Source organism: Hippocampus guttulatus, chromosome 6 (assembly GCF_054856545.1).
Source record: "Hippocampus guttulatus isolate MCC_2025c chromosome 6, RoL_Hgut_1.0, whole genome shotgun sequence".
Taxonomy (NCBI): Eukaryota; Metazoa; Chordata; class Actinopteri; order Syngnathiformes; family Syngnathidae; genus Hippocampus; species Hippocampus guttulatus.
Genome location: NC_141266.1, coordinates 18,052,617 through 18,079,375, shown reverse-complemented (window position 1 = coordinate 18,079,375; position 26,759 = coordinate 18,052,617). Strand labels below are relative to the sequence as shown.

Below are 26,759 nucleotides of genomic sequence, written 5' to 3'. Positions count from 1 at the left end.
CCCAATTTACAGCAGCAAAATTATAAACAGGAGAATGTAGAAGACAAAAAGTAAACAAATAAATAATTTAATAAAATGGGCGAGTGTGGGTGAGTCCAGGTTTTCAGGACCGTCTATTCAATAGCCTGACAGCAGTCGAAAGTTTCATTCCATTCCATTTTAAAGGGGGGAGTGAAGTCCAAAATGTCCTTTGCAACAATATGTTCTGTGCACCCACGCGATTCAAAACAAGGTCTTTGGATCAAGATTGCGTTTGTGCAACATGAATCAAGCGGGAAAAAAAATCCACTTGTTTGTCTCCACCTCAGTGGGCGGCCATTTTGTACTGTACTGCCACTTGCAGGTCGATGACATCACAGTGTTCAGGCGCTCATGACCACATCACATGACAAAACCCACAAAACGGGTCGGTCATGACAGTTGAGCATTATTCAATTACCTGAACGTTTTGGTGTTCAGGGCTACAATGTTTCATTCTCTTTTTTTGCAGTCATCTGTCACTTTTCACTTTAAAAAGTGCTACAGTGTACCGTTGCAATCCATGATATAGAAATACAGTAAGATTAATAATATTCTCAAATCTGTCATTTTTTTAAAATCAAATACAAGAAGTGGGTGTTCTCCAATCTCGTGACCCACCCAAACAGAAGCACCTTAAAACCCCTCCTCCGTATAAAACCAGCTGCAATATCCTTCTCTTCATCACTAACTCCCTCCTCTTCTTCTTCCATCATGCACCAAGAGTCCTTCTCACACTCGCTGCTTTTACTTTGCATCCTCCTGAGGAGCAGCCAGGCCCTCAACAACGACGCCACCGAGCATGCGGGAGGCCTCTTGCCCGACGTCGGGCCGCCGCAGGAGGACGCGAAGCAAGGAAATGTATCCCTGAACCGGGCTCGAGCCGGCGGGAGAGCGGCAGGGCGGGACCGAAGCGGTAAGATGAGATCAATGAGAACCTGACTCCTAAAACGCCATTACCGGGACTTTAAGAAATATACATATATATAAAACTATATTATGTTGGTTTGCGTCAGGATCTGGAATGTATCGATGTACATTAAGTCAAGACAAAAATTTGCAAAGAGGATGTTAACCTTCGTTGCGTGGATGATTTGGTAACTAAGAATGGATCATACTTGATTGTTCTTAATTCAAAGAATGACCATATTTGATTTGAAAATCAACAGATAGGGCAGCACAAAAAAAGAAAAAATGGTGAAATGTAAACATTATTTAGAGATGAGTCTCTAAAAATTAAAAGCACTGTCAATTACTACAGAAAAAGTATAGTGGATTCCATGTTGATTAGTTGTGCTTTGTAGATGAAGTAAAAAAAAATCATAACAAAGGGAAAAAATGTCATGTCTACATAAAATGTTTTTGTTCAAAGAATTAATTCACATTGTTTTATTTAAATAGTCATGAAACAAATGTAATAATACGTTATGCCTATTTCACAGAATAAAACATTAATATAAAATTGTGCAATTTAATAATTCATTCTTTATTATTCATACCAGTACTTAATTTATAATTCAAAACAATATAAAAAAAATAGAAAGATGTTAAATATATTTGTAAACTTGTTATAATTTGATTACTTGTTATTCTATGTTCACAAGAAATCACAATTATTTAATTTGATGAATCCATTTTTAAAAAGTCATGAATGCATTTGAATTAAAAAATGTGGGAGGGGGAAAAAAAACGAAAAAACCATCATATTGCTCGGACTGAGCAAAAAGCTCCAATGTCCAAATTGGTTAAAAAAATTTCCCCACTTATCTAATTATTATTTATTTGAGTTATGTACTCATTTATTAAGGAAGGCCCAGTGGTCCAGTGGTTAGCGCGTCGACCTCACAGTACCAGGTTCGAGTCCAGCTTTGGCCTAGGAAAATGGATGGATGGATGGATGGTCTCATTTATTTTTTTGAAAATTATTGACCAATTTGAAATGTTACTCTCTTTGTCAGTGTAATGTTAATGGATCAACAGACATGTTTTGTTTTTCTTTCCTGAAAAATGATGGCTTCGGATATACAAAGATGCACTGCATATATGGCGATGCAATTTGTTCAAAGCAGGGATGTACGGTGATGGGGGTTTTTTTTCTATTAGGAATTTTTAGTAAGTCCTTAAGTGAACTTAGCACCTACTTCGGGCACCAAGACCACAAGAGGCCGCCAAGATCAATTAATGGTCAACAGAGCCCAGACTAGTATTTTATCATTTTATTTTATTTTTATTATTTCTGTCGTCGTATTTCTCGATTAGTAATGAGGAAGAACATATTTATTATTATTAATAGTAGTAGTAGCCAAGCAGTATATGTTTTTTATGATCACAAATGACATGAAAACAAACCATAAACGCTCTCACGAGTTTCAATGATGTGCATTTCGAATGGCATCATTCCATTTGATGTCATCGACTCGGTGATGACATCTCCTGTGGTGAAGTCATTCTCGATTCATCAACCGCTGTCATGGAAAGGCAGCCATTGTCAGGGAGGCGTGTGATGTTATGAATGGATGCCGGTTTGAGTTACAGCAGGGGACAATTTGCAGCCTGCAGCAAAATTGAGAAAAAAAAAAAAGAAAACATTCTCTCATTTACTTACCGCTTGTATTAATATCCAAACTTTTTGGGGGGGGGGGGGGGGTTCTCGTGTTTGTGTTTGAGCAGCTTGGCCCTCCCATGCATTCATCAATGACTTTGAGTGAATTCTCAAGGGGAGAAACTGTAAAGGGATGTACAGTACTGTACTTTCGGGGGTATTGGCCCTGAAAGGTTCTGAAAAATGACCTTGGAGTTTTGTCATGTTTGTCATTATTTGGATTACATTTGCAATTGAATCCTACTTTAGTTGAAGTTTATCAGACATTGTGGAATCTCAGCAGCAAATTGTCCCAAATGTTTTTTGTTTGTTTGTTTTTTAACAGCCTTTGGTTGACTATACCATATCGGACTGAGCAGCCAGGACAGAGAAACCACAACATCTTTTCGACTGACACATCACGAATTCAAACACCGGCCGTAGAGAAGAGCACTAGCCAAACAAAAGAGACATACATAGCCTTGTGAATGAGACTTTCTGTCCCACCCATAAAGCAAACAACCATTCAAGCCTTTCCCCCTGTTTTTTTTAACCACTCTACCTTGGTCAAATGACATGGAAGGATTTGTTTACTAGCAGAAGCATTGCAGAACGCATCGGAATTCGCCATCCATAGGAACGTGTGACATCATGGTGAATTGTCGTTTTCTGTCTGTTTATTGACCGGAGTTTTGGGTTTGTTCCCCCAGAGCGAAGCCAGATGGGTTGCAGAGAGCTGAGGTCTACCAAGTACATCTCGGATGGCCACTGCACCAGCATCCACCCCATTAAGGAGCTGGTGTGCGCCGGCGAGTGTCTTCCGGCTCAAATGCTTCACAACTGGATCGGTGGCACCCACCAGTCCAAAAGGTTCTGGACTCGCCATAGTACAGCTACCGGCAGTAACCCAGACTGGCGCTGTGTCAATGACAAAACCCGTACTCAGCGCATCAGGCTACAATGCCAGGACGGCAGCACCAGAACATACAAAATCACTGTGGTCACTTCCTGTAAGTGCAAGAGGTTCTCCAGGCAAAACAATGAGTCGGATTCGGGACACAAGTTTGGGGTTCTGATTCCCCCACAGACGCAGCTCCCACATAAATCCAAGAGCAGGAAGTCACTGGGAAAGAAGCACATGAGCCAAAACTGGCACCAGACTGCACCATGAGGACTGCAGGCTTTGAGGCCTTGTCAGAAGACTATTTCATGATGTTTGTCAAAAATAGGCATGGTGGCTACTTCCGGGTGGCAGAATGCAAATGAACCCAACTGAAAAACCATGACAAAACATTTTTGTGTTTGGGGGCTACAGCTATTGTCAAACATATATATTTAGAACCTAATCTCTGAATTCACCTTAGAGGGTTTATAGGAACTTTTCTATCCTTGAATCAATTCACCTTTTGAAATGTAAATTACATCTTTCCATCTCAATTTACCTCATGTAACAATGATGGCAGTTTAATTGAAAACTAAAAATGATCATTCAAGCCATTCAGCCTGATTTCCAATGACTCGACTCTGCCTTGGTCAAATGGCATGAAAGACTTCATTTACAGTTTGTACCATCGAAGTTTTCTGAAGCCTCTGCCACCTGGAAGTACAAGTGACATCATGGTGAGAAGGTCTATGTGGATTATGGCGTCTCTCAAAAGGCTGGACTTGATTTTTGCCTGATTAGAGATATAAGGACTTCCATGTCATTTTAATAATGTGAAAAAAATATTTTATTGAGACAAACATGCATTGTCTCATGTAGTGGTGCTAATATTTTTTTGGGGTGACCATATCCAAAACCAGTAAGTGGCACCAAACAGTTAATAGGGTTCCAATTACAGGAATTTTCAGAGTTGGAAACTTTCCATGATAATTAATGTGAATTGATTGGAATAAACCAGGGGTTAAAATAATTAAGGTTGGCTCTCATGGAATTTAAGTTCCACTGCACTGCCTTTTCATGTGGGCAAGGAGAGCTATTTATTTTGTGTCCATATGTCTGCTTCTAACAAAACAAAATGTCCATGACTATGATCCTTAATTCCCAGTTAATTCCCATTACTTCCCATGGAAGGTTTCCGATTTGGAATATTTCCAAAATCCTCCATTTTAAATTCTTGTGGAAATTTACTGGAAACTTTATGGAAATTTCCTACAAATGTTCCACCCCTCTGCAGCCCCAGCTTTAAACCATACTTGTGTAAATACTTGTACACAAATACAGTCTGTCAAATTCTTAACCTGTGTCTTTTTTTGTTTTTGGGTGGGAAGGGGGCATTTTTGTTTTCCCTCCTTAAAACGTGTGTATAAAGACAATGATGTAATATATTCTATGTGGCTCTAATGTGTAGAAAATATTTGTCAATAAAGTTTTAGATCCATAAAAAGAGAATCAAGGACCTATATCATCACAGATAGAAATGTAATGCATTCCAAAATCAACTATTTTGGATCCTCTATCATCGTTAATGTTGGACTCACTCGTAAAAGTTTAGCTTCTATTATCTTGCGAGATTTCAGTTCTGCATAATGCTGTGCAGTATTCAAAAATGAAAGGTGATTTATTTATTTATTGTCTACTTTCACCATTATTGTAAATATCACCAGTAGGAGATTGGTGTTACAACATCTGAATAGACTTTAATTGTGTATCACATTCCAGATTTTAGACGTTAATCAATAATAACAATTATCAATTTTAATCATATCTTACTCTTACTGTTTTGACTTATGTTTCAAATAAAATATAAGGTTACTATCATCTAGCTGGACTACAGTTATATATAATTTTTCAAACACGAATGTAGAAAGTCAAATCAAGTTTTGGGGACACGAAAAGGCGTTCGGTCGTCTCGCGAGATGTGGGTGATTCAATAGACAAAACCACAATCCCGCGAGAACACCCCCAATCCGCTTTATGTGTACTGTATACAGTACAGTTCGCTGAATTCACGAAAGCGAAAACTTTACATTTTTAGGTTTACTAACTGAATTTTCGCGTTGACTGAACCAGAACTATTGCTTTATATTGAAGCACTGGAGATAATATTGGTCGTGGTGAATGGGACATTCTATTATTATTTATTGGCAAACAATAGTTTTATTGTATTATATCAGTACTTATTACTTAAACCAACCAACTATATGGGTGACATACATAAATATAGCAGAGCGAGACCACGCATATAAAATAGTGCACTTGTATTAGGAGAGACGAGCGCGTATTATTTTGAAAGTGCATGGCGGAAGTAAAATGTAACATGAAATACAAGCTCCAAAATCATCCAAGTTAGTAATACTTACGTCTTCTATAACTTGGGATTTATCGGGAATGGAGTTCCGGGACGTTCCACCCAGGAGATGACGGACGTGCCCCTTGTCGACATGTTGCGCGAGGAACCGGGTAGGCCCGCACATCCTGAGACTTTCCTTTCCAGCCAACGCGGAAAGAACGGGCTCGCGCCGGTCACAGTTGGCGTGGACTTCCCGGTGTGTGTGGTTCTTCCTGCCGGTGGCAGCGGAGAGAGGACCGGACTCCAGACACCCAAACAGTTCTGCCTGCTATTGGGCAGACCGCTTATAAGCTACACGATTCAGGGTTTTGAGAGGTATGGACACACTTGAAGTGGGTAAACATTGTTTACATGTCGGCGTTTTAAACAAGTGTAAATCAAGTCAGTGTTTCACTACACTATAATAGCAACCATTTGGAGACGTGATGTTTTTCTTCACTCTTTAAACATGTTTTAGTGTCTTAGTTACTGCTTTAGCAACGCTTTCCCCAAAATTCCAAGAATCAAGAATTACATACACGTTTCCATGGACTATTTTCTCCGCTAACTCGCCGTGCTGAAATCTGTTCGTTTTCAAGTGTTATCTGATTTACGGCCAGCCCTGGTTTCCGCCCCCACTTAAAGCTGAACCAATAGCGAGGCCGGATGTGGTTAGATCGACAATCAATTTGCTTGATGTAGCAAATGCAATGTTCCAAAGTTTATGGCGGGCGGCTGCTACCATTTAGACTCTAAATGACAGATGTAATATAATCTCATTAAATGTTCTAGATTTTAGAAAATTATTATCAGAAGCAAATTATAATCAGCTAATGCTGCTAATCATTAGGTAAGCGTAGGGTCAAAGTGCTTTACACCTCGCTTCCAAACACATCTGAAAGGGGAACTTGAGTCCAAATTTTCTTCCCAATATGTTTACTGCTACTGGTTAAAACATGGTATTCCGAATAATATAGTGCTCATGGAATTAGAATTACGACAATTAATCCAGCCACTTTCAGTTATCTCAGAAGGCTGACAATTTATACAGCCTGAAAACCAGAAAACAGGTGAGCTGTGACGTTCTCAATGCAAGCCCAAGGGCACTCGGGCGTCAATTTCAGTCGGCAGCAGAGGACTGTAGGATGCCAAAATAAATGCCCCCCTGAGATAGATAAAAACAGGTGAATTAATCGTCTTAATTCATATTCAACAGAATACCAAATTTATATTTGCAAAGAACTTTTTGGACCGATCATCCGTTTTTAATATTTTTAGCACCATGCATCACTACCTCCCACCTGTCATAGTATATGAGGTTGTGAGTGCCCACAGTAACATATGTCTAAACCTTTAAAACGCACCAGTGACTGAGCAGTGGTGTGTCCTCGCAGAGTATCATGGATCCACAGCATTGTGGTTGTCGTGGCCAAAGAAAACATGGACCTGATGACAGACATCGTTGGCCGCTTCCAGCACACCAAAGTCCGGCTAGTGGCGGGCGGCTCCACGCGTCACAGGTCAATTTGTAATGGAGTCATGGCCCTGGCTGAGGAAGATGAGGAACAGGAGCGGGAGAACAAGGTGGTCATCATCCATGATGCTGTGCGTCCTTTTGTGGAGGAGGATTTCCTGTATCATATAACTGTGGCTGCTCGGGAACATGGAGTGAGTATGATAGTACTTTGTAGTTTTGTATCACGAGTGATGCCAGTATTGCATGACCATAATATGGCCCCTCTCTAAGACTGAACAATTTACAAACCCTTAATAAGAGTACTTACTAATATTGTTGGTAGAGACTCAACCTGATGCAAGTCAGTTTTTCCTTTGCAACGCTCTTGCAGATGTGTGACGCTTAATCGCTTCGGGTGCGGCATAGAATTGCCAACATTTTTTTTTTTTTGATAGCATAGAATTAAGTCAATAGCCATGCATTCTAAATCATGTATGAAAACACAACAAAGTTGTGTAAAATTTATTTGCTACAACAATAACTAAACACAGATGGTAATGTTCAATCACTGGAAACAAAAATGAACACACCCCTTCGTGAAAATGTACAATTTGGTGTACTCACCTTTCAGAGATCGCATATGGAAGCAATAAATAGTCATTAGTCCTGTATGACGACAACAAATTGAAGTTAACCTGGCTTGTATTACAAACTGCTGTCCACTTAACTGTTCCCCTCCCCAAGGCGTCAGGGGCCATCCGACCACTCGTCTCCACAGTGATAGCCACTACGTCGGAGGACTTCCTGGATCACTCACTGGAGCGAGCTAAGTACAGAGCCAGCGAGATGCCTCAGGCCTTCAAGTTGAACATTATCCATAAAGCTTATCAAAGGGTGCGTAGACCAGGAACAGTCTAGGTGGCTGATTGGCCCAGAGTATGCCTCAATCAATTGGTTCATCTTTAATTGTATTCATGTTGTGCTCGTGACGATGAGCGGTTCGGAAAATGGATTGCTGGATACTATTTCAAACAGCGAGGACTCACAAAGTTATGGTTAAAATACAGAATATTTTATTTATGTATTCACATGTAAATCCACCAAATTCAATAATTAAATAAGACATTTAACATTTACATAACATTGAACACCACGGAAATCAAAACGAACAAAGTAAGGCATCTCAATTTTTTTTCAATGTGTTTTCCAGAAAAGTCTGTAGTATTTTTTTTCATTTGGTTATTTGTGTTTCATTGATTTATTGTAAAGAGTAAAAAACAAATCATCGGCTACGCTTTTCCTCACGAGGGTCATGGGCGTGCTGGAGCCTATCCCAGCTGTCTTCGGGCAGTAGGCAGAGTACACCCTGAACTGGTCGCCAGCCAATCGCAGAGCACACACAGACGAACAACCATCCACTCTCACACTCACACCGAGGGACGATTTCGAGTGTTCAATCAGCCTGCCATGCATGTTTTTTGGAATGTGGGAGGAAACCGGAGTACCCGGAGAAAACCCACGCAGGCACGGGGAGAACCTGCAAATTCCATGGCCGGAATAGGACCCCACACCACTGCACTATGAGGCAGATGTGCTAACCAGTCGACCACCGTGCTGCCCTCATGCCGTGCCACCTTTTAAATAATACCACCCCCCCCCCCCCCCAAAAAAAAAACTGAATGCCGTGGCCAAGCGATTAAGATCACATGCTGCGGTAGAGACCCCAGTTCAAGACCATCCTCTGACACACGGCTGCGGTGTTCTTGAGCAACAAACATTACAGGACTCTTATAAATGCTTGGTGGGCCACATTAAAGAATGGAATGGGCTGCATTTGGCCATCGGGCCATATTTTGCCCACGACTTGACAGACTTGTAATGTTGTCTCCTTGACCGAAGTTAAAACGTTCACTTTTTGAAACATGGGAAAATATCCCGGCTGGCCAAGAGAAGTGAAGGATGCGGTGCCGCAGATGAAGATGTTTTCATTGTGTTCCTCTGCTGACGGCAATGGGGGATGAAAGGCGCCAGATTTGCGAGACGCTTTGGTGAAATATCAGCAGACACAAAGTATTAGAGAGTTTTCACAAGACAACGGGATGATGCATGAGCAGACATCATTTCACTGCTTGTGAACTACTCCTTTGATCTGCTTTATTCATCGTTTCTTTTAATGTGACACTGTTTTGCTTTTGAGCTGCGTGTAATTTAATGTGCGTTAAGCATTTGGCCAGGCTTCTCTTTTGTCTGGGTCACTTTTCTAATACAGTGAACACCCGGTAATCGCAATGGATGAGTCTCAGATTCCAGATGATTTTTTTTTTCTTTAAACAAATAACCCATCTTACAAGTATTCTAATTCTAAAAAGTATTTTAATTTTAATGATTGAGGTGATTTCTTTGGAGGGAGGGTGACTTATAGTCAAATGAAGCAACTTGGCACAGAGTGAACAATTCCTCAAAAAAGAGGCTTCAAGCTGTTCATTGCCAATCCCTGTTGAAGTTTACCATCAAACTAAACACCAAACAAAGAAATTACACATTGATTATTTAGAACGACGGAAAATCTTTCGGTTTAATGCTAACAGACGACGCAAAACACATGTACTGCCATTGATGGCGAGAGACGTCAGCGCTCCATTTTTACTGGGCTAGCAGTAAATAAGTTCCCGGTAACTGCTACTGACAGCTAAAAACAATTTTAAAGTCCCAAAAATATTTTAAAGGGGATTTTTTTTTTTAACAATACGATCTCTGTCCCCATTTTCATCCATGTCAAGGGGCGGCCATTTTGCCACTTGTTGTCGACTGAAAATGATATCACAGTTGCTCAGGTAATGACCAATCACAGCTCTGCTTGCAAACATCACTTCATCAAACTCAGAAAACAAGTGAGCCGTGAGTGGTTGTTATCAGAGCACTTTTGTAACCTGCATTTTCTGAGAAATTCCTGTTGTGGTGGTTGTCATGTCATCACTTTCCTTCCCTCAGTGCACTGAAGCCGACTTTGCCTTTGGTACCGAGTGTCTCCATCTGGTGCTGCAGTACTGCGCCACCAACGCCAAGCTCATCGAGGGCCCGCCCACATTGTGGAAGGTGACTTGCTCACATTGATTGTCATGTTACCGAACTAATGATGGGTAAAAAGCAGGGGTGTCTGAGTCCGATCCTCGAGAGCCCCTTTTTTAGATGCCTCCCTCTTCCAACACGCCTCATTCACAAATGATCAGAATCATTATCAGGCTTCTGATGATCTGATCATTTGAATGAAGTGTGTTGGAGTAGGGAGACATTTAAAGCAAGTTGAATCGGGACTCTCCAGGACCGAACTTGGGCACCCCTAAGTAAGAGGGTTCAATTTGATGTACTTCAGGTCACCTACAAACGGGATTTGGCTGCTGCAGAGTCTGTTGTCAAAGGTGAGCTACGTACTCTCAACATCTAGTTTTGTTGTGTGTTCATATATATAATCAGGGGGGAAAAAAACAATTTTTTTTTGAAGTCGTAGAACGATAAATGGCATTTCAAGTTATTACAATGGCGGACATTGATTGGATAGGAGTGTAAATTGAGTTACATGCTTGGACACGGAACAAGTTCACTTGTAAGTCAAGGTACCACTGACAACATCGAATCCTATCACTTTTGTTCGCTTCTGAAAGTCACTTGATTGTTGCTTTACAGGCATCTCCGTACTTTTACATGTAAAATACAGTGAGCAAATGAAAACCGACAAGCCTCCAAAAGGCAATTGTTAACAGTTTAAAAAAAAAAAATGCCGACAGGAGCTCTCTTTGCTTTCTTTGGGCCAGATGAACGAGCAGAACCGTCTCAGAGGGTCGCACAGCGTTCTAAATAATCTTGAATACAAGAGGGAGCACCTGTGGCAACAATCACCTGTTTGATGGTGACGCCAACGTGCCTTCGATTCCCACAGTGAATAAGTGCATCGCAAAGTTCTCACGTCTGTCAGAGTGATGGAGCGTCGAGCCTTTGTGTGCTTGCCTCAGATTGCGTCTTCAGTTTCTGCACGTGAAACCCGCCTATACACGGTTCACTATTCACAAATTTACCAGCAGTTGTACCTTGACTTAAGCGCTTAACCCATTCTAGGACCAAGCTCATGACTATTTACACACATCAGAGCAAATTTCCCCCCACTAAAATCAATTAAACTAAGGGTTGACATTTTTTTAAAACCTAATCATTGTAATTTTTTTCCCCACAATATTGCGATGTAATATGCGACGATGGAGTCAGCTGTTCTTTGCACACGTTTTCATATTGTGTGTGTGTTGGACTGACTGTCTCGGTCAATAAACGGCTGAAAGTGTTTCGTAACCGTCCTGTTGCATGCTTTCCCTCCAGACAAACTATCTCGGTCGGCCTGCGTGATCACAGGCGCATGTTCGCGTGCTAGGATGCTGGCCGACTCCCTCCACGAGGCCTTTTGTAGCCTAGAAATGGTACGTAAATCGGAGCCATTAACATGTCTGTGTCGCACGCACCCGTTTATTTTCCTCCGCAATGGGAGCATCAATGAGCCCGTGTAAATATGAGCGTCATCAGGGTGGTCCGCTGGTGAAACAACTGGCCTGTCTGTGGTCAAACAAGTAATGAAGTGTGACTGGATGCATGCAGGAGAGCAGATGGCCGTCACATTTGCTGAACCGCGGCACTTTTGTTTGATTAATTGTGGTGTGGGCGGCCTTCATTCCTTTGTTGCCTGCTAGCTCATGTTACGACCTCGCAGACAGAAGTGGGGAGTGTGGGCGGGGGCAGTCACATGACTTAACTCGAGTTCGACTAAAGTTGCCAACTTTATTACTTGAGATTTGCTGGGTGAAAAATTTCTGAAAACCTGACGTCAGGTTGCAACGATTATTCAAATAACGCTTCTGATCCAATTACAAAAGGAGTCAAAGGAAGGTTTTTCGACACAAACTAAGCAATAAGAGCAAACGACAGAATTTTGGGATCTTGACTGCAACAAAGCAGAACGGGCTTATGCAACTGCACGTCTACGCTAAATAACGTACTGACTGGCGACTGTCACTCCAAAAGCCAGCGGCTAGCTTGAATTTACAACGGCCACCTCTACACTCCCATGGTTGTTCGTCTCTGAACCCGATTTCCTTTCAATCGACCGGGGGCGACGTTGGCCATCGTCCCGCGCTACCGAACTGCCTTCGCCCATCCCTTAGGACCGACTGACCCATGTTCAACTGCTGTTCACATGGAACCCTTCTCCACTTCTGCCTTCAAAGCTCTTGTTTGAATATTTGTCTTGGGGTTCGATTAAGAGTTGGGATTAGAGCCCTGGGTAAGGGTCACGTGTTAGATTTAGGATTAGAAATTATGGATTAAATTTCGGGTTAGATTGTTGACTGTAGTAGATGGGGCTCTAACATGGGTGATTGGTGTGGTGACCTTATCACAAACTGGAAGGCTCTTAAGACTTTAAAACACAGGTGTCAAAGTCAAGGCCTGGGGGCCAGATCTGGCCCACCACATCATTTTCTGTGGCCCGTGAAAGCAATTCAAACATGGCAAATTCCATGAAGCTTGCGAAAATATGTCCCAAAAGTTCAAATTCTGTAATAAATGAGAGAGACGTTGTCAGCATTTTTTGTTGCCAAACACCCCATTACAATCACTTAAACAATAGTTCCCGAAACTATTATTCTTGACTTCTTCCCGAAACTATTATTCTTGACTTCTTGATATGATTAGAATCATAATAGCCCTCTAAGAAAAATGGTACCTAAAATGTGGCCCGCGACGAAAATGACTTTTACACCCCTGCCTTAAAATGTTACATTTCATGAATATCGATACGAATAACCTGTGCGGAATGTCATTGTCTTCCAGGACCTGGACATCATCCCAGATGTGATTGGTGACAACGGCAGGTATCTGCACAAGGCCTGGAACTTTATCCAATTTTTTGTACGTTTACATTTTTTCACAGGAAGGGAAACCTCAGTTCCTTCAAACAAATTTACTATCTGGCCGCATAACAGAGAAAAACCACATCTGCTCTCAAAGATGTTATCTTGATTTGAATTTTATTGGCGTTACAGATGAATGTCTCTGACTTGGCTCAACTGGAGACCACGTTTGCAGCAATAGAGGCGGCCAGTCAAACACTTCTACACCCGGTGGTTGTCATTGTGGTGAGCAGTTCTGCATCCGTAATCTTACACGGGACAACAAACTGTTATCTTTATATGCCTGGGATGAAATCTAGTCAGGAAGGCTGAAAAGAAGACTCAGGGCCCAGGGGTTGGGGACCGCTGCTATAAGGGCCAACAATCTCCCATATTCTTCATAGGGAAAGAAGAAACAGTATGGCAGGGTGATGAGGTACGGTGGGAAGACGGAATCCATTCGTTTTGAGGGAAATGCCATTAACTCATTCACTCCCAAAGACGTTTTTAAACGTCTTTTCAGACTTGGTCCAGAATTGGCTGGTACTGAATGAGTTAAAAACCAAGCAAAATTACCCAGCCTGACCCATTTCGCCAGCATGAAATCAGTTTGGGTAGTTGCGACTTTGAGAAAGTTCAAACGGCCTCCCGAATTTCACGCTTTTAAGAGAAGTAACCCAAAGTGTTTGTCTTAGGTTCTGTGTGGCAGCAGTCAGCCTGTTACTTATCACAGCTTTGGTCACATGGTAACAATCAGAGGAAAGTTGTTGGTGGCGCAGCCGCCTCTGGGGCGGAAAAAAAGCAAGCTGCTGGTTGAGATACTTGTTTTGTCTATGAAAATTGGATTGAAATGAAAGTGGCGCGCCCGCCCCTCAAGTCATGCAGTTTGGGTACCAGTGGTGCAATGGAAGTAAGTCACATACAGTGTATGTGCAAGTCAGAAGTGATTCTTAAGTCCTAATCTTGAAATTTCAAGCAAGTCTCAAGGGACTGCGGTACAGATCTAACAAGTCAAGAAGTCAAGTCCCCACTACATTTCCAGTCAAGTCATTTTTGGTGTTAAGAAAATCCAACTACATTCATATTCATTCACACATTAGCGACTTTGCACTCAATATCTTGAACTCGAGTCAAGTTATGTGATTTGAGTCCCCCACTTCTATTGTGTAGTATTTGGACAACGTAGCCACGCTTTTTGTTTTCCGCAGGTCCGTTTAAGCAATGCGGACAGACGGGCAGCTGAGCCGGCAGCCTTTGCAGAATTGGCCTCGACAGCCAAGCTCCGCAATATTCTCTTGTACGGTGTCCATGTGCAGCAGTCAAAGGTAAAGCCCTTCGTCTTTTCATGTCTGACTTTTCCCAGCCAGCGCATTATTCCCGAGCGATGGCTCTTTTTAAGAGCAGCCAAACTAAACACGTCACTCTTTTGTACATGATTTGTTGTCGTGTCTTTTCTCGAATGAATGCCTGTTGCTGTTTTTTATCAACCGGTATAAAGGCCTCCTTGGAAATTGATTCATTCATAGTCATTATTCTTATGTGCCCCCCCCACCCTCCAAAAAATCTCATACCTTGGAATTAAAACATAATTCAGCTCCCAAAGACGGCATGAAATTTGGGAGGCCTGTCTATCATGAGTAGACCCACAAAAGGTTCCCATGAAGGGTAGGAAGAAAAACCTTTCTCATATTTTGGTTTGAAAGCAGCCATTTCATGTTCAACATGTCAATTTCCAGGGTGCTTTAAGATAAGATAAGATAAGAAAACCTTTATTAGTCTTGCAATTTAAAAGTGAGTAACTACAATAACTCCTCTCTGGATGCTCCGACTTCCTTTCAAACTCTGTGTAACTACCATCAAATTCACCACTCGTGTGCTCACGAGTGGGATGTAAACATTTCACCTCTTTCTTGAACCGAATGCTCAACAAGTCGGCTCACTTTGCAGTTGAAAGCACTTTGACCTCCGCACGAGTTGTGAGGAGAGTCATTGGAAAGCATGCGGTCGACGTCCAGGTTCAAAACTCATCGCTTGGTAATTATAGTGGAGTTATCTGTCGGAGCGAATGAGAAATCGCAAGCTTCACATGAAGTCAAATTAGGACTTTTTTTTGACACAGGATATATGTTCAAGAGTGGCTTTGACAGTGGGATAAATGAGGCTTCTCGGGCTGATCTGTCTTCATAAATCAAATCTGCTGCGTGTCGAGGATTGATCTGTTCTGTTCTCCAAAAAAAAAAGAAAGAAAGAAAAAAAGAGGAAGGACAAGATAAAGAAGTTGTTTTCTCCGTGAATACATCTGCGTTTGATTTGACGATCGCCTGTTGGACGTTGCGGTTCTCAATTACGGAGATGAATGCTCAAGTGAAATCCATGGCGATACTCTACACGTCGCAAAATACAGATTGGGATAAATCTCTGTCCTTTCTGATCTTAAAATAGATCATTCTTTCCAGAAGTACTGGCTGTGTCCCACATGGGACTACAATCTCACAAATTTTCCAGAAAGCAGAGAAGAAAGTCACTCAAGCAGACTGTGAACAGGTCTACAGCACAGAACCGTGTGTCTAAATGTGACAACAAGCTCCTGCACCTGAGAGGAAAACTGTTCAGAGACAGTGGATTGAGGCCTCCAGAAAAGTTGGGTCTCGCATAATTTTCATACATACAACGGCTTCTGTCAACAATGTGAGAAACAATCGTCCATATCGCTCATCTACTTGGGAAGAAAAACTAGGTGAATAGTAAAAGGGAGTGGGTGGATGCATCTCAACATGGAGTGGAATAAATCTGCCCTTTATCGTCTAAACTAGATCATTCTTTCCAAATGAGGTTTCAAATGACCTCGAAGGTCCTCAGTGAACCACTAAAGTCCCCATTTTATGCATCAGCCAGGCTGCTTTGGCCAGCGTTGCGGTGGTTAGCTGGTCAATTTGCAGCACACTTGCGCCTCTGTCCAAAAATTAAGAAATAATTTGACCTTGGAAAAGGTTTTCGTCTCTCTCTGGCCGCGAATTAATAATAGAGTGACGTCTGCGTTAATTTCCTGTTGAGTCAGGTTTACTCTGAAAAAGACATTTTGAAGGAGAACACAGAACTAGTCTAACTATTCGCACTGCCAAGTTGACCAGAATTAGTCAGAGTGCATTCGATGGCTTTTAAAGCACTAAACACGTCATCGGAACTCAATTTGGAGGCATTTGGGGGGGGGGGGGAAAGGCAAGTTGTGATCACACCTGGCTACGGTTTCGGAGAAAGTCAAACCGGCAGAAAAAGAATAAACTGCAATCTGGTTTCTACTTGGCAAAAAAGGAGTTCGCAACTGCCAGCGGTTTGTTTTTATGGATTCAATAAAAACAATACATAATGTTCAGTAGGTTATGATCATCATTATTGTTACTATCATTATTATAATACAAGTTGCGATACTCACCTGTCGCCAACTTTTTTGTGTCTACATATATTTTGTAATATTAATGGTATATTTCTTCTGGATGGTTGTACTTTATTATATTTGATCATTAATTTATTTAACATTTTTCTTGTTTTGGATAGGTAACAAAAGAACTATTACCGTATTTTCGGCACAGTAGTATTTTTTCAAAAGCAGACAATGGCCTTTTAATCCGATGCGCCTTATATATGAATCAATATTCTGATTTCTTGGACGTAGTATTTTAAATGTTCTAGAAAGCCCTTTGCTACAGCTGCAGCGGTTGTGAAAGCTCGATATAAAAAAAAAAGCTGTATTGTATTGTATTCTCTTTAACGTAGCTCCATCTAGTGGTTGCATAATGCAACGCAGCCATTATTGTAGCTTCGATGTGGTGCGGCCTATATATGAAAACAGTTTTAAAAGAGGCCATACATTGAAGGTGGTGCACCTTATACTCAGAAGTGCATTATAGTGCGGAAAATACGGTAATCAATATTGGCTGATATGATATGCTTCCATTGTGATAACATTTTCAGTGGTCTCGCCCAGCCCGGTTTGAACCTGTATTATTTATATCTCCATTTATTTTAAACAAAGACTAAAGCTCAAGGTGTTGTCAGTTTTGTTTTACACTGTTGTGAATTCAATCCCATTGGGAGTTTGTTGTTTACATTTTCATGTTCAATATTACCGGGAAACACTTTTCAAAGCAGAGTTTCCCCCCTATTTCCAACTGTTTTGGAGTCACGTGACTGTTCTTTCTAGAGCGGTGGCTAAAATTACACGTAGGAACGATTTTCAGATACGCCGCCAGTTCTGCACAGATGCCTGCTTATGAAGAAGCAATATGTTGATCAATATTTATACTCATATGAAACCTAACTGTTAATTCCCCCTTGATTCCCAGGTGATTCCTATAAAGTCTGATGTTTCCAAATTGGGATATTTCAAAAATTCCCAATATTGATTTCTCATGACAATAAGATCTCTCTCGCAAAATTTCAAGTTCAGGGAAACGTCTGATCAAAGCATTTCTCTGTGGGTGTTGTTCCACCCTCTGAGGACACAGCCAATCGTCAGGTGTGCGCTAATGGTGTGAAAACTTAAAGCTGCATACTCTGACATCAGCCCCCCCCAGAAAAAAAAAGTGACACCATGTTGTGAAAGCGTCTGCGGTATGCGGCATATATGGATAGGAAGTGTCACAGGATCCTTCCCCTGAGCTCAATCCCTCTCCCTTGTCACCCTCTCAAAAGACACTTGTCAGTCCGATGTCAGGCCTGATGCATGGCTGTTGTAATTAGCGCAGTGAGAGCCCTGATATTTACCCAAACCCGTATTTCCTCCCCGGCCCGGGAATCCTAAACCTGTGAAGAGATTAGCCGGCACAGGGAAAGAAAAGAGCAGCAGAGAATGGAGACGAGCTCAGGTGAAAAACATTCCGCGGGGTCCATTCTCCCGGACCTGTTCACATCAAGGACTGAAAGGCAGACAGGTGAAACCCGATCCCACCCAAAGAATCTCTTACCGCAACACCCTGCGAGTTGTACCATGGTCTGGGTCAAGGGAGATTAGGGACAACGGGAATCTCTGCGGTTTCAGCACACTCCCCACTTTTTCTCAGGCTAAATCCCTGCAGTTATCACCCGTGTTCAATGAAGCTCTGGTGTTAAATGGCGAGGAAGTGCGTAGCCTGAAAGTTTATCTCTTGTAGGAAGCCGCAAACACATTCTTTGTACCCCCCGCCCATGCCCCTGCGTCAAGTCAGTTACGGGTGCTCTTTCTGTATTTAACACATACACAAGACGCAATGTATTATCGGACGCAGGCATGCTAAAACGTACGCTAGCTTAAACAATACGGTAGCATGTATGCACGCTAGCATGTTTTCAAAAAACAGCGGGAGTAAAACTGAGTTTGGTTGTACTTCATTGAAGTATTTAACAATGTACTCATGTTTTTTTTTAATCAATCCTCATTCTCAACTCCATCAAATGTCCTCATCTTCTGAATCCGAAATCAACAGCTGGGCATGTTCATAATCAAACACGCCAGGTTACCTCGCGTCACTGTCAAGTCTCTTTGCCGTGCGGCTCCTCGGAAATTAATTTTGGGGGTTAATGTTGAAAAGGGCTCCGATAGCGTGTTTGAATATTTTTTGTCCTGCGGCACAAGCTACGGAGTTGTAGTTCGTGTATAGCGTTTGGAGGTTGAACTAGCACTATGCGGCACATGTGCATGGTTATCAAGCCAGATCTTCTGTGAAAGAGAGCCAGCTCCAGATGTGTGAAACCCGAGCGTCTAAAGTTGGCTCTGAGAATTGCTTTTACCAGACTGTGTTTGCTCAGCTTTGATTTGTCAAATTAAAAAGATGGAACTCAATTCAGGCATTGAATCAGACAAGTGGTTAAATTGGGTTCCGAAAATAAAAGTGGAATACAATGTCATGACATTTGTGGGCATAGGCACTAATTTGGAGATGTTTCTGACCACCCAGCTTTTTCTTCTTGCTTGCTTCTCCTCAGTTGTCATGTCAGGGGAACGAGAGATTACGCACAGATTTTTTTGTTTGTTTTTTTTTTGTTCAGACAAAAGAAAATGCAACCAGATGCCCCAAATGCCAACTCGTCGAAAAGATTTGATTGGATCTGCAGCAACATCAACACAGAAATGCTAACACAACTTCACGCTCCAGTTGGAATCCTGATAAACACTTGCCACCCAACGTGAATTTCAGGCATTTCCCACCATGGCAAATTAGACAACTTCGAGTTAGTAGAATACCTCGTCGTGCAACTTTCAGGGTTACGAGATAGGGACAAGCACGTTGATTTCGTGGTTAGCTAGCACAATGGTTGTGCAGCTGTTCCTGCCACCTTTGCCCTACCGCATACCCTCGACAGTTCCGTGTGTTCAGGTTGTCGTGAGCTGATAAAAGGACAGGAACGAAGGCCAGGCCAAAAGACGGAATGTGCCATTTCTGTGTGGAATTGTGCCACTTCATCCATCACACTCCTGGCCTGCATGCTTTTCTCTGACTCCCACTAAACATCCAGAGTTCTGCTCTTTGTTGAGCGGTATGTCTGTCTAGTTCTTCACTTCCCCCTGTAAAGTATCCATTAAGTTCATACCTCCACACCGTCTAGTTTTGGCTTCTCTCAAAAGACGCTGAACATGAAGAGGTGATGAATGAACTGCTGTGTTGAAAGAGCTTCCGCGAAAGGCTTGGATGTTCACGGTTGTTCTCACCGGGAGGTCCAAAAAGTGACAGATTTGCTTTCTTTATGGCCAGAAAGAGTCTTCATTTTCCTAGATTGCAATGCCTTTCAGATGAAGCGAGGCGGAGTGGGGAGCCACGCAGGCGTGTCAATGCGCAGTGTAAAAACACGGTGGGGTCAAATTGGAATAGTCTTCCTGTCAGCGTCAAGGGGGTTATCAAAGTCCTCTCGATGTCATGACGCAATTTAGATGACTGGGATTACTGTCGGTTTATTATTATGCACACTGGATCTATTATTTAAACTTTAAAACGCACTTTATTCCTTGTAAAGTATTCCTCCTGAGCATCACACGGTTCACCAAATAAGGGGCGGAGCATGTCACATCTAGTTGAAGTTTACTGTAAAAATAAGGGTTAAAAACAAACACCACCAAAATGTTCAATCAAGTCATATTTTGTCAAATCAGGGGCGGCTTCCTTGTAAATTTCCCCAGTGTGGGACTAATAAGGGATATCTTATCTTATCTTATCTTATCTTAGTGCTAACATATTATGCTTAACACCATTGGCGGGGAAACGGAAATTAGCAGAAATGTTACAGTACAAGACTGATTGGAGGAAATCGTTATTGCCATATTTTTCACACTATAAGGCACTTTGGAGTATAAGGCACACCTTCAATGAATGGTCAATTTTAACTGTTTTCATAGATAGGGCGCACCGCAGTATAAGACGCATAGAATAGAAGCTACAACAGTGGCTGCGGTTGCGTTATGCAGTCACTAGATGGAGCTACGTTAAAGGGAATACAATACATTACAGCTTTATTTATATCGAGCTTTCACAACTGCTTCAGCTGTAACAAAACGCTTTACAGAACATTTAAAATGACTGCGTCCAGGAAATCAGAATATTGCTCCACATATAAGGCGCATCGGATTATAAGGTGCGCTGTCGGCTTTTGAGAAAATTGAATGCTTTTAGGCGCGCCTTATAGTGCTGAAAATACGGTAATAGTTTTTTTTTCTTAATATGGGGTAAATTAAGTCACTTTAAACGCGTATTGTAAATCATGCCGTTGTAATTTTGCAAAGAGTTGCAATCTTTTTCCAAGCGCTTTTGTCCTCATCGTCATTTGTCCACAACCTCAGAACAGTGAGGCACGTAGCTCATTTATTCGCCTTTTTTCCCCGCCGCCCCAAAAAATAGAATTACAATAAGTCACTTGAACGAGTGTAAAATCCAGCCTTGGTAATAAAAGCAGACTTAACTTCTTCCATTGACAACCAACCGTGAACAAGCTTTAATAAACCGTCATCCTGCCAGTCAATTCTCGTACAAAGGCAACATTTTATTTGCCAGTTGGAAATTTTCAAGTCTCGTAAATGATACGTTAATGTAATCGAATGCCTCCATCCATCACAGATTCTGTTGGTCACCGGGCAGTTCCAATTTATTCCAAATGATGGCACCCTCTGAGACCGGCCACCCCTCAGGATACCAAGGTTGGGGAGGTGGGGGGGGGGGGGGGGTTAGAGAGACTTGCGTACACATGGCTTTGACTATTTCGACGAAGAGCTTGAAGACGCTGATAGGGATCAAATACAGGATATATAGAACTGTCAGATCCAGTGGAAAGTGGTTTTCCAGACGTAAATCAACCTTGGCATTAATGCGACTGCAACTGAAGGTTTTGAATTCCTTATCTTTGTAAATCATCTCATGAGAGGATTGGCTGAGTTGTGTGCCTAACACGCATGAACTCTAAACCCCACGTTTCTATATAAACTGTCTGCGGTTACTTGCACACGAGCTGTCAGGACAGGCTTAGTCATTACGATACATATTCAGTGCCCGCCTACTTATGACGAGAGACTGGACGTGGCGCGCACCATTACAATGCGGTGTTTAGGATTTAAAAAGTGACTTGAACAATAAGGGGAAATATCGAAAAGTATACATAGCATTTCAACTCATGCTATGTTTGCTAACTGCAAAGCTAGGACCTAATTAGCATTAAACAAATTATCGACCTCAAGCTCTTTCTACGTCCCCTTTGAGATTCCAGACTGTGGGGAAATGCACTGACTGTCGAACCTCTTCTTGTTATAAATAGGCCAAAGATTAATTTAACCCTTTCGGGGACGGCGATAACTACAGTGGACGGTTTATCGTGTTATCGAGTTACAGGGTGCGTGAAAGGGTTAAGGAGGACATAAAGGCTTTCTGAAATATAATTCTCGGGCCCCTGGGTCTCCCTCTCTCACGGTTTGGGCATCCCACCAGTGGTCTTGGTGAGCTGTTATTTAATTAGGACTCTTGGCTCATCTTGAAGTAGAAAAAGCAAAGTGGGAGCCCTCTGAGAACTTGGGCGAGGGTAACTATCCCACTTCCTAATTACCCAAAGAGACCTTTTGGACTTCAAAACGTTTATTGCGTTGGTGGCATTTGAGGATAGGGGCGACCGCTTACTGTGTGGTTGCCCAGTAAACCCCCCCGCCCCCCAATCCCCCTTCGTCTTGCTCCCTCTAAAACCTGTCCAGAGTCCTCCATGATTGAGGTCTCGGTTAAATAGTTGCAGTGGCGGCATCAATAACAATAACAAGGCCCTTTTGCTTGTGTTTACGTACGCGCCGCACATGGGAACGATTGGGAATCATCTCGCTTTGAGCTCGTGCCCAATCTTCCATCTACAGAATATTAAATCAATGCTGTCACCTCATTTGGCAAAGAAACGGGCTCCGCTCAGTTGAAGACTCTTTTTTTTTTCCCCACCCATCAAATGACGTCTGTTTAGCACAGTGGCAATAGTTTGCACATCTGCTTCCCAGTTCTAAGGTTCTGTGTGGACTGGACCGTTGCAAAAAAATATTTTTTAAACGGCAGATGGTGACTCACACCTGTACATTGAGCCATTTGATCGATGGATGCGACGTGAAATGGAGAGCCCGCATAGTCTTATAAGGCTGTACATTTCATATATAGTAGTTTATCACTTTTACTAAGGCAACAAAAACTGTGGAACATTCACGGAAGAAGCGGGTTTCTTCAAGCGTGAGGATGGGTTTGCGTGTGTTGCTGCTCTGTGTATGTCAAAGTACGTCGCGGTTAACATTTTATGTTAAATGTTCTGTAAAGGGCTTTGTTACAGTTGCAGCTAGGGCAGTAAAGTAAAATACATCACTCAACATAACTTTTTTTAATTAGATAAATATAGTACACATATGGGTAAAAGCACTTGGTGATATGTAGACTTTTTCCTTTTTCTGTATTGAAAAATGATGAATTCACATAGTATATAACAAGGGGTAGGACTGGAGAAGTTTTTTACTTCTTCCTACTTCTTTGAACATATCATTTGTGATGATGACTATTTTCTTTTCCTTTTTATATCTAGCTTGCTTGCTTTCACTTTTGCCAACTTGTTGCAGTATTGTATATTTTATATGTTCAATGAATAATAAACAAACAAAACAATATCTATTGCAAATTATGCTGAGCAAATCTCTGTTCGCCTGCCTCGCAATGCTGAAAAAGTCCCATGTCAAGAGAAAGGACATAAAAAGTGCCAAGAAAAGATTGGATTAGTCCATAATGGACATGGCAGAGGACGGGCGGAAAATATCCCGGTGCTCAGCCTTTATCCTAAACATGCATAAACTAACATCTGCAATCACACTCCTTCAGATTCGTGCCAATCAATAATGACACTTCTGGCTCGGGAGTCCGTGTCCTGAGACTTTACAGTGGTGGAAAGTGCAGCGGGCGCTCGTCTTGTAAAAAAACGAAACCCCAAATCTCATAAAAGCTCAGTCAACCTTTGATATAGAAAAAATTAAATTAAAATAAATAAAGTGAATAGCAACAAGCTGAAGATGAGTGGCTGGCCTTTAAACAGGTGAGGCATCGGTTAAGACTCGGAGAGGCGTTTTGCCTTGAGCGCTTACTTTGCGGTTTCATCAGAGGGATTTACGAAAAAACTGTTTGGCCTGCGATGAAGACGCGCTAATCCCACCGAGGATCACGTTCCCCCCTCCCCAATTCCGCGTCAGGAGCGGTAGCCCCGGCTCCCCCCTCCCGCCATCCACTTCCAGTCCCTTTGATGCCTCAACTCTTTGTTGTTGTTTAGTAATTCGACCCCCGGAGATCACATTTTTCGAGACCGACTGGTTAGTATTTGTGTGCCACCGTGCAAATGGCGACTTGATTCAATAACGCTCAGCTTTGAAGCTTGATTCAAAGACTGCACGCGTATCGGGAGGGGTTGGAATTGAACGTGCAGCGGAGACTTTCTGGGATCCTCCTCTGTGATCTTGACTTCCCCTTTTTTTTTTTTTTTTGGTCTTCTGTCGAATGCTAATGACTCTTAAACTTGGTAGATTCCCAACCAGCGGGCAAGAGACATTTGTACCTGGCTGAACAAAGAAACTGAATTTTTTTTTTAAAATGTTGCTTGCTTCCCATTTTTAACATCTGGTCTCCGTGAAGAAGGATTTTCTTCAGGGACGATGACCAAAACAAAAGGACAGCGTAGACTAGATTAAAGTTATGAGTCATTTGTTCCATTCGTCCCTTCGTGAATTGATCTAGCTACCCAGCAGTCATCCTTTCATGTCGGTTGATTCACGTCTTTATCCGTTTCTAGTCCTGAATTCATTCATCAGTTCTTCCATCGGTCACTCACTCAACCATTCTGTTCCGTTTATCGATGCATTCATCCACTCATCAGTCCATGACACAATCATCCATCGGCCCATTCATCAGGTCATCTCCTCCACCCTGGACTCATCCATACGGCACCAATACATGCATTCCTTTATCTATCAATCTGCCCATCATTCATCCATCCATCAGTGTGTTAAGCCCATCAGCAATCAGTTACTCATTCATCTCTTCGCGGCATTTGCCTCCTTTTAAAAAATAATAATAATCAAGTAACATAACCTCCGTCCCTGGTTGTGATTACAGTCTGCTTTGTATCATTATCCACGGTCAGGCCCGATGATACGCTTCGCTAACACAACTCGTCACGTGTGGCGTGTGTAAAGCCCCGTCGGTCCAACTCTTCAAAACACACAAGCTGCTTGGTCAAACTTTGACGCCGAGTAATATTTGTGTTTTCATGGCGACTCATCCAACGTCCTTTCAAAACAACAACTCTAATGCTTCCTAACGCGGCGTCATAGATCAGTATGTCAGGTTCAAATTGCGTAGCAATATTGACCCAAAAAATGTTTGGGCGACCTTTGAAAACAACCAAAATTACAGTTAAATTAAAATTGCACATTTTCAAGTCTGGAGAGGTTTTTTTGGGGGGGGGGGGGGGGGGGGGTTCTACTCATGATAGACATGCCTACCAAATTTCATGTTGCTCAGTCAAGCAAGTGTTTGGGGGCTCAATTTTCTTTATTTCCAGAAGGTACTAGAGTATTTGGACAAGGACCCGTTTAAATGAACCTAAACTGGCTGCTTCAAAGCAAAACGTCAAACTTCCTGTCCCCTTTCAAACATGGCTTCCGGAGGTTTTTTTGTTTTTTTTTATTGTAGTTTACTCATGAAAGGTATGTACAAATAAATTGTTAGATACATTTTTCCAACATTCTGGAAGGCAGAACCATGCCAAGGACATTTGAGTATGCTAGACTTCCTCAATTGTCATTAAAATGGCTTAGCATGGGTCTATTACCAAATTCTATTTTGCCACATTAAACTGGTTTTAGGAAATTAAATATTAGTGGTGAGTCAATGCCAACTTCACAGCCAATGACCAAAACAGAACCTTTTCACACTTTATCATTGCCATGCTGTCTTGGATATGTAGTTAAAATTCCGTAGCAATCAAATTTTGTTTGAAGGACCTCTGAAAATGCCCTAAAGGATTTGAAATTTAAAAGAAAAAAAAAATCGAGGGGGAGGTGAAATTTAAGAAAACTGAGTAGGAAGGGGAAAAAAAAGCTAATAGCCTAAGCAAACCTAAAAAAGACCTCGGTGGCCTGTTGTGTTTAAATGTGACATTTTGAAAACACCAAAGCGTCTTCATTTAGTTGCGCTATTCTTGGAAAATTGTTCTCACATGTTGGGGGAATAAAAGAACGCACAAGGCACGCACGCACAAGCTCACGCTGATTACTCTCATTAATCAACAACAATGAACCAACCGCCGCCGCATTTATCATACCAACCACTCATCCCAATCATCCACTCGTTACATAGAATTGCGTCGCGGGAATAAAAATTGTCTTAATCTCTGTATCACCAATCATGAACACTAGTTTTGTTGTCGTTTCTTTTCCCAGGATGCCGAGCGATGGGCGAGGTCTGTGGCAAAAGTGGCCGAGCTGACATCAGCTTTGATTCGGGAGCGGAGCGAGGCTTTGGTGGGACAACTTCTTCAAGCGTGACACACTTCAAGAAAATAAATCAATCACATTCAAATAGACCGGGAAGCACAAGCTGCCAGTCATCTGCTTAGCCCGCCTCCACATCTTGATCGGAGTCTTTTTTTTTTTTTTTCTCGCTGTGACTAATAAATTGACTTGGACATGTGGAATTGCTGGAATGTCCCTTTAATGCCCTCCAGGCCGATGCTTTTCTTTCATATTGAGGGTGCTGGTTCAAAAAGAAAGAAAAAAAAAAGGTTGAACTGATTCTTCTTCACATGAAAATGCATTGGGAGCTGGAGTATTTGGACTCCCCCAACCCCCAACCGAAAATATCTCATTTGAGTAAAGATTATTCATTCTACCATACAAACATGGACACTTGCATTTAATACTTACAAGACCTCTATTTTTTTTTAATTAATTTCACAGTTAAAAAAATGATTTAAAAACTTTAATTGCTTCA

The 26,759-nt window shown here is 41.9% G+C and overlaps 2 protein-coding genes and 1 long non-coding RNA gene across 3 annotated transcripts; 2 read left to right on the top strand and 1 right to left on the bottom strand.

The window, feature by feature from the left end:
* The first annotated feature begins 732 nt into the window (after positions 1-732).
* Positions 733-4,964, top strand: sostdc1a (sclerostin domain containing 1a). The gene is made up of 2 exons (XM_086113062.1): positions 733-934; positions 3,310-4,964. Exons 1-2 carry the CDS (start codon positions 733-735, stop codon positions 3,768-3,770), a joined length of 663 nt encoding a protein of 220 aa, XP_085969188.1. The 3' UTR covers positions 3,771-4,964.
* Positions 2,220-6,497, bottom strand: LOC147203899 (uncharacterized). The gene is made up of 3 exons (XR_015101140.1): positions 6,411-6,497; positions 5,903-6,160; positions 2,220-2,571 (listed from the first exon to the last, which is right to left on the bottom strand). It is a non-coding gene; the product is annotated as an uncharacterized LOC147203899 (long non-coding RNA).
* Positions 5,960-26,463, top strand: crppa (CDP-L-ribitol pyrophosphorylase A). Its single transcript, XM_086113060.1, has 10 exons — positions 5,960-6,207; positions 7,266-7,539; positions 8,072-8,221; positions 10,319-10,423; positions 10,701-10,746; positions 11,696-11,793; positions 13,199-13,276; positions 13,411-13,503; positions 14,466-14,582; positions 26,210-26,463. Exons 1-10 carry the CDS (start codon positions 5,960-5,962, stop codon positions 26,312-26,314), a joined length of 1,314 nt encoding a protein of 437 aa, XP_085969186.1. The 3' UTR covers positions 26,315-26,463.
* The last annotated feature ends 296 nt before the right edge of the window (positions 26,464-26,759 follow it).